Below are 12007 nucleotides of genomic sequence, written 5' to 3' on the forward strand. Positions count from 1 at the left end.
AAGCACCGGTGGGACCGCAGTGACTGTGAGGGCTGTGTCCGTGCTGGCTGTACCTGTGGTACAGTCTGCCAAGCAAGTGGCACTTTAGACATGGAATCTCTTCCAAGGACCTCCGGGTGCAGGTCTTGGGGCTTCCCAGTGTGAAGTCAGCACTTTCCTGGTTGTCCCTTTTACAGCTCTGCCAGGCCTCTGTTGTGCCTAGCTTGAGAAGGGTATTCCCCTCTTCTGTTTTATTCTCAGACTAGTTCCAGTTAATGTTGTTTTCCCAAGCTGCATAATGGTAGATTGTTACTATAAATTCTTTGAAAATAAATTTGAACTGAGTGTTCTTAGTGTCCTTAATCTTAGTAACAGTCACTAGGAGGAAGCCTAGTGGAGAGGGCAGAAGGCTGTTATCAGTTTCTGCAGTAAAACCATGGTATTTGATCACTTTCGGTATTACCACTGAGATACAAAATATCAGTGGCTTAAAACCAAATTTGTGCAGAAACTCCCGTTATGAGTTAGTTGCCTGTATCGCTAGTGTACAAAGACTTAACTCTTTTATGACCGCTTTTGTATGGTTTTGCTTTGAGATTATGGAGGTTTGTGAATTAACCATTATTCTTGCCAATAGGTTTTCTCAGTTGAAGAGCCTGAACCTGTCTCACAATAGACTGGGGGAGTTTCCTGTGTCACTGTGCGAGATCTCTACTCTGACAGAGCTTAATATTTCCTGTAATGGACTTCATTATTTGCCAAGCCAGATTGGGAAACTGTTGAAGTGAGTATATTCTTTTTATCTGTGGCCATAAACATCCTTGGTGCTTCAGTTGAGCACAGCCGACATGAAGGTATTACTTTTGAAAGTGTGAGTGCTGGGGCAGCCTGTTCTGCCTGTGAAGAATAACTATGGATTTCACTCCAGCGGAAGGTTGAGAACCAAGATGTCCAATAAGGTTTGTTTTCTCTTGAAAATTAAGATCTCACAGTATGTTCATACAGTTGCCATTTTAAGTCACTGGCATATAGCAAATTATTCATCATTTGTGACTTTCTGCCTATTCTACTAGCTATGTAAAATATATTAGTGTAAATCAGTTTTCTAAAAGAGGAGATGAATGGGCTTTGGCCTAGGAAGACACTTAACAGTCGGTTATGATGCCTTGAATTGCAGGCACCACCTTGCTGAAATAGAGTAAACGTGATGGCTTCGAAGCATTTGCATATACTCTCACTTAAAGTTTAATAAACCTGAAGCTTTTTATGTTCTCTGTGGGGGAGTATTTTGGGGGGTTGTTTTTGTGGGTTTTTTTTTGTTCGTGTTTACTCTGGGGTGACTTGTATGATTTCTTGCGGGTTTAATGTCCAATTTTTATGTAAATTTAATGCGTCTTGTTCTCTTTGCATCAGCTGCCATCTTGCATTCCCCTGCCTGCTTCCTTGTCATTTCCTTCCTACGTTCTTTTCTAACTTTTTTTTTAAACTACTATTATGGTGGTGTCTTATTGGTTAAACATAAATATTGTTATGTTTATATATATAAACAGTTAAGAGTTTCTGAAGATCGTGCTGTCAGGGACGTTTCCAGAAGTTGGAGATTAGCACAGTGAAACATCTGTGGAGATCAGCTAGACTTTCTGAGGCCTAGTCTGTGGACCATATTTATACAATCAAGAGTGTGCTGCTTACATATTGCTGCGGCGTTCATAAATGCAGTTTTCAGAGGTTTACTGCTTAGTTATGGGTCCAGTCATCTTCATGACCCCTTAAGCCCTTATTCATAAGAACTTTTTATGGCCCTAGGTTGCGTTTCTACCACCACTAAACCCTGTTCAGAAAGTTCTTTGTTGGAACATAATCATAATGAGGGAATTGTATACTGGGGGGCTGAGTCTCAAAAGACATGCAAACTTTAAAACAATTCATCTTGCAACAGAAAGGTACCCTATTTTTTTCTCAGTGTCTGAAAGGACAACTAGAATGTAAAAATCTGTTACCAGTGCGTTAGTGTGGTAGGAATTGTGATTAAACCGTGCCATAAATTCCATAGATGTCCATACGTGCCATGATAGTGATAAGAGATTCCAGGGGTTGAATGATGAAGCTGCAGTTGATTTTTATTGTTTCTTATGAGACAGGTCTGTACTGTTGTTGCTGTTGGTTTTGGTTTTAGTTTGTCATAGGTCCTTTAAAGACTGTCCGGCATGCTAAGTGAGGAGTTCTTAATCTGTAGAAAACCAAGTGAATGAGTAAATATCTTTCATTTGCACCATAAGTGCTGATTTGTATTTTGCTTACGTTAACTTACAGTCTTTGGCACAACTGGAAGTTTATCTCAAGAATAATTTAGGAACTTTTTGGTATTGCATACATGCAGTTCCAAGCCTATTACATGCATAATAAAAGTACTCCCGTAACTTTATGTGTATAAGAATATAATTAGCTGTTAGGTACCTTTAAAAAAATAGCCACACTGAGACCAGCTAGCTATACAAGGAAATTCACTCAATATGCTAAATGTGATGTTCGCTACTCTTTGCTGAATTATTTTCTCTCTCTTTCACTGCTGCAGTCTCCAGACGTTCTGGCTTGATGGGAATTTCCTCACGTCCTTACCAGAAGAACTGGGAAGTCTGCAACAGCTCTGCTGTCTTGGGCTTTCCTTCAATAACTTCTGTGAACTGCCAGCTATTTGTGAGAAGCTCGTCATCTTAGACAAACTGTCCCTGGCGGGGAACTTGCTAGAGACGCTGGACCTCGCAGTGCTGAACCGTATGAGTCACATCAAAAGCGTGGACCTGAGGTAAGGGGGGGGAAACTTGTGCACATATATAAACCAGATCGCTACTTTCTATTTACAGCAGAGGAACTGTGTAACTTCTAGTACGTTTTGCGATAAACTAGGTGTAATTCTTTAGTTTTTAGGGAGTTCTGGGGGTGTGCAGAATTCACTCAGAGAAGCAATGCCTGGAGCCACTGAATGTCACTCAGCCCTCCAGCTTCCCCCCGGCTTTCCAAGGTGTGATCATGATTCTCCAGACTGCCAGCTGCAGAGCTCTCAGAAAGGGACAAAGAACTTTTTGTCTGTGGCAAGGCAGGCTTGTATCTAGTCTCTGCATCAGTTTCCTGTGTCAGTGCAAAGTAACTGTCCCTTGGCCTGGCTTCTGATTTCTAGACTGGTTTTCAGAATTTCTTAAACACTGGGGAATGAGTAAAATGGTTTCACATAGCAGTGCGGACAAAGGAAATGTTTCTTTTTGTATTCACTGCCTGAAATCCACCATTGCTTCTCACACATTTCACTGTATTCACCTTTGGTGTTAGCTGCCTTACTTTCCTTTTCTTTCTTCTCTCTTCTTATTGATGTACAGTGTTCAGTGTCCTATTTTCTGACTTTGTAACGCTTCTCTCTGAGTGTTTAGGCTGAACAACCTGAAGAGAACAGCAGCTGACACTCTGGAGGGGAACAAATCTGTGACTTATATGGATTTACGAGACAATCAGATGACAGATCTGGACCTGAGCTCTTTGGGCAGCCTGGAGCAGCTGCACTGTGAGCGGAATAAGCTGAAAGAGTTGACGCTGAGTGGCTTCTCCCTTCGGGCCCTCTATGCCAACAGCAACTGTATGTCTCTCTTCCTCCTTCACCTGTCTTATTGCTTCAAGTCCTGGGAATAAATGAAAACAGCCCTTTCCCCTCTCCCCCACAAAAAAAATACTTATGCTGATGTTACAGTAGTGAGACGGTACATGATGGGTCTTCTGAGGTCAGCTCCTAGGGATCACCGCATGTATGTGCGCAGGCTGTGTACCAGGCGGAGGCTGTGGTGTTGAGTTACTGTCCAAGGAATTTGTCTTTCAGCGAGATCTGTTTGGGAGTCCACAAATAAAAGTGTAGTTCTCCCTTGTTCTGGTGCCCCACACGGCAGATGGAGAAATGGGATAGTGAGAAACTGTAGTGCAATATGGCAGATGTATGAAGTGTGACCGCTGTCTTGGGAAGGATGAGTAGAGAGCTTGAGTATCCATAAAGTAAGACTTTGATTCTCACTTGCTAGCTAGTCTGTCTGCTTCTCTGTGCTGTTTTCTCTCTGAAGCTCTGCAGTCGTAATTATTTGCTTTACTTCATCAGGTTTGACAGCTGTCAATATTTATCCAGTTCCTGGTCAACTGACGTGTCTAGAACTATCTCAGTAAGTGACTATACACCACAGAATATAAAGCAAGTATCTGGATGCCACTACTGTTTTCTGCAGAAATTTTCTGGAGCTTTTAAGCTTTTGAAAGAGTTCACAGCAATTGAGGGAAGGCCCTTCATCTTCACAAAAGAATTGAGAAGCGTAGCACTAAACAACGACAAAAGTGTCCCAGACCAGAAGCCCCTCTGAACCAGTATGACCTGTTTAGGTGACTGGCTGTCCTTCAGCTGTAGGCTGTAATCAGCAAAAAAAGCCAAGCAGGAACCACTGAACTTGTGGCAGCTAACGGGGCTGAATGGTGGGAATCGGTGGAGCAAACGTTTAAAGTAGCTGCCAGTGATCCCTGCTGTTGGCTTCGTTGCCTACATCTGCCCTTGGAGCAGCATTGAGACACTTGTAAGAGAGGATGCCCAGAGGACCTCATCACCTTTTGCTTCAGTTCTGGGTGGAAGCACAATAGCAGGATAGCGTAGGGTGGCCTGTTCTGCTGTCAGTGCTGCAAACAAAAAGCCTGATCATCGGAGCCTTGCATCAGTACTTTCTACCAATCATGCGCCAGCTCAGTTTGCATTACACAGGTAGCCATGAGATAAATTCCACGTGACTAGGTCAGATACTGTTGATCATTTTTCTGCCTATTGTTTTTGGTTTGGCTGTCGCTAATGTCGCGCAGCATTCAAACAGGGTATGTTCTGTATGAAGTGCTGATGTCTAGCTTTTCCCCCTTGCTTTTCCCAGCAATCAACTGCAGTGTGTCCCAGACTGGGCCTGTGAAGCAAAGAAACTGGAAGTTTTGGATGTGAGCTACAACCTCCTTGTGGAGCTTCCATCAAGGTCAGTGAACATTCTTTTTACACAGAGCTGAGCTTTCTTCTATGGTGAGCTGAATGGGGAGAAAGAGGCAATGCTATTCCAGTTGCTTTATTCCTTGTTGTGCAGAGATATAATCCACTTACTTTCTCTGTGCGGTGCCGAAAATACTCTGTATTCAAATGTTGGAAAGAACTGACTTCCAAATCAGCTTCTTGAATAACAGGGGCCAGGTAGTTTCATCCTGTGCTTCTGGCTTCTACTGCAGCTGTTTGCACCTGAAGTAGAACACTCTGCTGTGATTTGTGTTACCACAGTGTCTGTGAACAAAGGTCATAGGTGAGGCCCTGATATGCCTTGCATTGCCCCAAGAATGTCATAGGGATATCTCCCTTTCGTAGGGAGATATCACAGAGGTACGATATAGCTGATCTCAGAGGTAGCTTTCACAACACACCATCAGCTGCCTCCTTTCTCCCTGTTTCCCTTTCAGTTTCTGCAGAAATGAGGTAAAGGGGAGCCAAGAACTAATATAGTTTTGCAGTTATTTGTAATGACTTCTTCAAAGTACTAGGGATATCATGGGAAGAAGCAAAGTACAAATGTTCTTAGCCTAACAAGTGTGTTTGGTGGGGGTGTGATTGTATGAATGAGAGACAGTGTCTAGGGTAAGCTATGTTGAAATTGAACAGAAGTGAAGAAATGCAGAGAGCGGGCTGAAGCAGTTCAAGCAGCAGGCACGGGAAGTGATCTTAGCAGTGACATTCTAATGGTTGTCAGAGACAAGGCTATATATATATCAAAAGCAAGAAAAGGATGTTACAAAGATCAATAATGAGAACTTAGAAAAGAATTTAAGCCATGACAATGGGTGAAAAAGACCAAATTTGAAGTATGTTATGCAAAAAGAACCTGCAGAATTCAGACACAGATGGATATATTCTAAAAAGAAATTTAAGCATTTTTAAAGATTCCTAAATGCTGGAATTTACTGTATCCATTGGGGATCTCTTCCAGTATGTGTTTGTCATCAACACTGTAAGTATGTCTTGTGTACAGTTAGAATTTCACCAGCGTTGACTTTCGGCCATTCATCAGGTTAATCCAGCAGACTAAAGCTTAATGAGCCTTACATAAGGGGATATAGTTCACTGTGAAGTTGCTTTTTACACTTAATTGTCCGAAAACAGAATTGTGTCAAAGTGGTGCATGACAGTGTTGAGTGGAGATACCCAAGCCTGCTCTGGGTCCGCCAGCTTGAATAAGGAAATTGGTGTATCTGCATTTGAATGGCTTTTTTTTTTTTCCCTTCGAGGGAAAGCTTTGAGAAGCCACAGCATACAGAAAGAAACTGAATTAATTGGTCCGCATGGAGCAGTGCACAAATGCAGCTTTAGCATTTCATGCTTCAAAGCTGTTCTGTACAGGGCTCTCAGAATATAGTCCTAAATTATCACCTCACCCAAACGGGCAGGGTGGTTCTAGGCTATCTCCCGATGTGTTCAGACATCCTTTCTCAAAACTCCTGCAAGCAATTCTCTGCAGGTTGTGGGGATAGAGGCCTTTTCCTTCAATAAGCACTGCAATTCTGGAGGATGTGACAACAGGCTCAGAAGTAACACGGGAGCGCTAAGCAGCCTGTAAAGCTCTGAATTCACGTTGGCACAGGGGAAGCACTTCTTCCTGCCTACAAGTGAAAAACAGGCGTTTAAATCCATCCTTTGTGACTTCTCTTATTTTTGTCTGCATGAGAGAACACGAGGCATATGCACACGGACAGACTCATGTCACAAGTTACTGGTCTGCAGTAGCACAGAGGGAGATGTAGATACACTGCCAAGTGTTCAGAGTGACTGAAGCACCTTACCGTGTGGGGGTTTTCTGCTTTGCATTGCTCACATTTTATGGATCTGTGTATTTTAATTTTTCTCTGCTGTACAGTCAAATTATAATGGATTAAATGCTACCTTTTTCCACTCTGTGGATGTGAAGAGGAGAGATCCAAGCCGATAAAAAAACCCCTGTGTCTTTCTAGGATCCTCAGCAGCTTGAGCCTTCGGAAGTTGATGGTGGGGCACAATCGTCTGCAGAGCCTTCCACCTCTTCTAGAACACATTCCACTGGAGGTGCTGGACCTTCAGCACAACCTGTTGACTAAACTCCCAGAGACGCTCTTTGTCAAGGCTCTGAAGTGAGTGGCAGTAGCCAGTGTCTTTTGTCTGCATTAACCTTTGGAGCTGTAAAGGCTGATAGCAGCATCTGCATGACTGTACTTGCAAGGTGCCATTGTATAAGAGAGAACTAGTCGTGCACTTTATGAGGAGGTAATTCAGGTGTCATCAAGCTGATTTAAGGGAATCAGTCCATGTTACTGTTTAATTACAGGAAAACAGAGGTTTGCCTAACCCAACAGCCAACTGCAGAATTAGCTTCAGTTGCAGCTGGTTCTAAGATCATGTTTACTCTGCCTGAAGAGATTTGTCTTTAAAAGTAGCGTGTAAATTCAGATGCAAAGGAAAGAAGCCATACAGATTTTAAGATGTTACAGCAAAAAGTACATCAGGTCACTGGAGAACAGTGAGAGAGACTGTTACAAAAGAAAAACCCTTCGTAACTGTCTATTCAAACAGGAGTCAACCCTTCTTTAAAGACTCTGAGTAAGATTTTATGTAGTCTGCTTCCAGCAGTATTACCCACCCCCTTCCAAATGCTATTCAGTACTCACTGTTTACTGTAAAATGCTGAGTGCATCTGCAGTGCTGTAGTAGACTCATAAATCTTAACATGAGTAGGGATGTTACACTGTGTTGTCTGTCCTCCTGTCTGATGCTGTTTCTGTGTCCACGCTGATGTTTGTATAGCTCCTTTTCCTGCTGCTAATGGAGAGGTTTAGATGGTGTGGAGTCTGATTTTTGCACTTGCTATGGTCAGCCTCAGGTACTTGAACGCATCTGCAAACAGCCTGGAGTCCTTGCCCTCTGCATGTACAGGGGAGGAGAGTCTGAGCATGCTGCAGCTGCTTTACTTGACCAATAATAACCTCACAGATCAGTGCATCCCTGTCTTGGTGGGACACCCGAGCCTACGGATCCTACATCTGGCGAACAACAACCTACAGACCTTCCCTGCAAGGTAAGTAAGTAGTGCTGGTGGGTAAGATGGCGCGCACCAGGAGGACGTTGCCTGCCTGGCTGCCATTGTATGTGAATCAGTGTCAAAGCAAGATGCTCTCCCTATGGCTTGATGACAAAAGCCTGCCCTTCCTACACCCACACACCCACAGAGAGGGATTGGCACGGGGTACTGCTGGCTGCAGTGGTTCCTGTCCTCCTAGTTGTGGTGGGGGTGTGGGGGGGATGGGGGACAGTATGTCTTTGCAACTCCAGTGCCACTAGCATGCAGTTTGCTGTGCTGCATTTTTTCACTTTTCAGTTTGCCAGAAGACCCTCAGTCAGACTTGTCTGAACTCCTGCCCAATACGGGTCATGTAATTTCATCTGTTAATTCATAAACCAGGCTTATGATTTGGGATTTGGGTGGCTGGAACGTGCCTCCTACGAGAAAAGGCTGAGAGAGTTGGGATTTTTCAGCCTGGAGAAAATAAGGCTCCGGGAGCACCTTCTTGCAGCCTATAAAAGGGACTTAAAAGAAAGGCACAGAGAGACTTTTTGCCAAGGCCTCCAGCGACAGGACAAGGGGCAACAGTTTTAAACTGAAAAAGGGTAGATTTAGATTGGACATAAAGAAGATATGTGTTGTGATGAGGGCAGTGAGACGCTGGAGCAGGTTGCCCGGAGAAGTTGTGTATGCCTCACCCCGGGAAGTGTTCAATGCCAGGTTGGATGGGGCTTTGAGCAGCCTGGTCTAATGAAAGATGTCCCTGCCCGTGGCAGAGGGGCTGAACTAGATGATCTTTAAATGTCTCTTCCAACCCAAACCGTTCTTTGATTCTATGATTTTCCAAGTGTAAATTAAGAAAACTTCAGCTCTCCATGCATAATGATAAATACACTCAGCATTTTTAGTTTCTTAGTCTGTGGGGAGGGTTCCTCTGAACCCTTTCCAAATTCTCAGTGCTTTTGTGGCTGTGTAGACAGCAGAACTTGGATGCTGCTCTACTGAAAATCATAAGCAGATAATGTTGATTGCAAACATTTACTTGAGTCCCCTTCTGGTGACATCTTTATACACTGTTCTGTTCCGAGCACCTGTTCATCTGACTCAAGCCTTTTTCAGAGCCACGTCTCTGAGGATTGTTTCCCCTCTAATTGTGACTTGTACATAATAAAGGGCAGCGTCTATGGATACCTTATCTGCAGGTTCAGAAAGTTACAAGTTCTTGCCTGTAAGATATAGTATTATTTTGTTTCCCTTTCAGCAAACTTAGTAAGCTGGAGCACTTGGAAGAGCTGAATGTGAGCTGCAACAAACTGAAAACAATTCCCACAACAGTGGCAAACTGCAAGCTGCTTCATACACTTATTGCACACTCTAACGAAATCAGCATCTTTCCAGAGATCCTACATTTACCCCGTATTCAGGTATTCTTATGGAGAAGGTAAAGAGATATCAGAAGAAGTTTGGGTTGGAGAATGAAGAGCAACGGCTAGGAGAGGAACTGGAGATCCCAGCATTTTGCTTGATCAACCTGAAAAGAGGGCGCAGAATATGCATTCTAGATCTGTTGCCTTTCTGAGTTGATCGAAGATGGCTCATATCCATCTTCTTTACCATCTGTCTCTGACTTGGTGTATTTCTGGTTTACCATCTGAGGCAGCAGGGAGTGTTACGTAGCTAGGCAGGTTTGTATATGTAGGTCTTCTGTTATCTTCAGCATTACCTATTCTTTCAGTATTGGAGTGTTGGCTATTGTAGGTTATAAGTATTTGCTGCTTATAAATCATTCTTCTGCTGACAGGCCATGAAAATGGGTCTGACCTGTTTGTGGGATACAATCAGTAGTGGGGTTGTATGTTTAGAAGGAGCACCGGAGCAACCGATCACATGACAGAACAGAGAATATTTTCTTGGTCATTTTGCTTTTTTTTTTTTTGATACTGCAGTTTGTGGACTTGAGCTGCAATGAATTAACTGAAATCCTAATCCCTGAGGCACTGCCAAGTACCTTGCAAGAACTGGACCTGAGTGGCAACACAAACCTGGTGCTAGAACACAAGACGCTGGACATCTTCAGGTGAGCCATGGAGATGCCAACCCAGTAGACACCTGCACAGGGAAGGGTAGCCTTTCTCAGGAGGGGAAATGGGATAGTAAAATCTATCACCGCACTGCATAATGCTAGAACATTCACTGCCTGAGGCAGCTGAAGCTTTCTATCTGGTAGGAAGGGAAAAGTCTGGATCCAAATCATCGGAGCAAGCAAGCAGTGTCTCAGGTGGTATGAGGTTCTCCCAGCTGTCTCTGGCATTAGCAGCCAGACACCTTCACAAGGCCAAGACCTTAAACTCCTCTCCTTGGTGCAGTTCTTTCCACGGGCTGCTGTCTAAAACTCTAGACTGGACAAGGTTCTTTGGCCACAAACTGTTCAGTGGGGGATCTAGGAGAGAACGACTTCTGTTCTTCTCTCTCTGTAGTCACATTACTACACTGAAGATTGATGCAAAGCCCTCCCTCACGGCAGACTCGGCGCTCACTTCTACCTTCTGGAGTCATGGAGTAGCTGAGATGGCAGGCCAAAGAAATAAGTGAGTATTTTGGTCTGCTGGGTGCTTACACTTGGTCTTCTCAGGGTGCGAGGTGGAGTGCACTGCTAAGCACCCAAGGAGGCCTGTTTTGCTCAAGAGCTTGTCTGTCTCTCCAGACTTTTTGCTAAGTTTTGGTAACTCAAGCCTCCGCATTGTCCTTCCCCTCAGTTTTCACGCTGAGACCCTTGGACTTTGCTTCCCACCCCAGCAGAGTTGCTTTTTCTTTCTCTTGCCACTCCTGAATGTGGTCAAGGAGGGTTTCGGGAGTTCCAATCATAAACTGCAGCTGTACATCCTACGGGGCAGTAGATGTAGGGACAGTGGCTTTGCTGCCCTGTGAGAACAGCACTCACGTAAGATGCCTGATGGCTGTGGTTTTGGGGACCATATAATCTTTTGAGACATTAATTTTGCTTGTATGCTTTTCTAACAGGCTGTGTGTGTCATCGCTGGCACTGGGGAGCTTTGCAGAGGGGGTGGAGGCTGTGTACGGCATGTTTGATGGTGACAAGAACGAGGAGCTGCCACGCTTGCTGCAGTGCACCATGGCCGATGTGCTCCTGGAGGAGGTACAGCAGTCAGACACCATGTTCATGTCCAACACCTTCTTGGTCTCCCACAGGTAGGACAGTGAGCAAGCTGGTCCTGGTGGGACCTGCATAGGTATATCCCGTCATGTGTTAGGTGGGGTGAGGCAGCCCTCCAGATTGCCTGCCATTGGAGTCTGGAGCCTTCCTACACCTTCTCCTCCAACAGGAAGCTGGGCATGGCTGGGCAGAAGCTGGGTTCCTCTGCTGTCCTTTGCTATATTCGTCATGATGTGGCCGATCCAGCCAGCAACTTCTCTCTGACGGTGGCCAATGTGGGGACGTGCCAAGCCGTTCTGTGCCGAAGTGGAAAACCACTGCCTCTCTCCAAAGTCTTCAGCCTTGAACAATGTCCAGAAGAAGCCAAGAGAGTCAAGGAGCAAAAAGCCATTATAACAGAGGTTGGACCCTTTTCACTTCAGCTTCCACCCTCCCACAAAAGCTTGATGCAAATACACGAGCTCTGCTGCCTGCACAGTACTACAGGGGAGAGGGTGGCATTGAAGGTGTTTGAGTGACTTGTCTGTTGCTTCCTGCTCTGCTTCTCTTCCTGATTAGCTATTCAGAATGACATGTTCCTAAAACGCCCATTATGGCCTGAGAACTACAGGTACAGGATGCCAGGTATGGCTTGGGGAGAGAGGGAAGAAAGAAAGTAGGTGTGGAACTAAAGAAGGGGAGGTCCATAATGCTGTGCATGACTTGGATGAGTGTGGAGAGGAGC

At 44.6% G+C, this 12007-nt stretch overlaps 1 protein-coding gene across 3 annotated transcripts in view; it reads left to right on the forward strand.

Moving 5' to 3' along the window:
• PHLPP2 (PH domain and leucine rich repeat protein phosphatase 2) overlaps positions 1-12007 on the forward strand; it is a 34321-nt gene that overhangs the window by 15788 nt on the left and 6526 nt on the right. For 2 of the 3 annotated variants that reach the window (XM_063334945.1, XM_063334946.1), the window contains 12 exons: positions 617-763; positions 2555-2785; positions 3405-3607; positions 4115-4175; positions 4920-5015; positions 7027-7182; positions 7923-8123; positions 9370-9532; positions 10055-10185; positions 10586-10696; positions 11130-11318; positions 11453-11684. In XM_063334945.1, coding sequence (XP_063191015.1) covers positions 617-763; positions 2555-2785; positions 3405-3607; positions 4115-4175; positions 4920-5015; positions 7027-7182; positions 7923-8123; positions 9370-9532; positions 10055-10185; positions 10586-10696; positions 11130-11318; positions 11453-11684 — 1921 coding nt within the window. Of the gene's footprint in view, positions 1-616; positions 764-2554; positions 2786-3404; positions 3608-4114; positions 4176-4919; positions 5016-7026; positions 7183-7922; positions 8124-9369; positions 9533-10054; positions 10186-10585; positions 10697-11129; positions 11319-11452; positions 11685-12007 lie in introns of those variants that run through there. The other variant, XM_063334947.1, reaches the window with a different exon arrangement.

The sequence above is a fragment of the Chroicocephalus ridibundus genome, chromosome 4, assembly GCF_963924245.1.
Source record: "Chroicocephalus ridibundus chromosome 4, bChrRid1.1, whole genome shotgun sequence".
Taxonomy (NCBI): domain Eukaryota; kingdom Metazoa; phylum Chordata; class Aves; order Charadriiformes; family Laridae; genus Chroicocephalus; species Chroicocephalus ridibundus.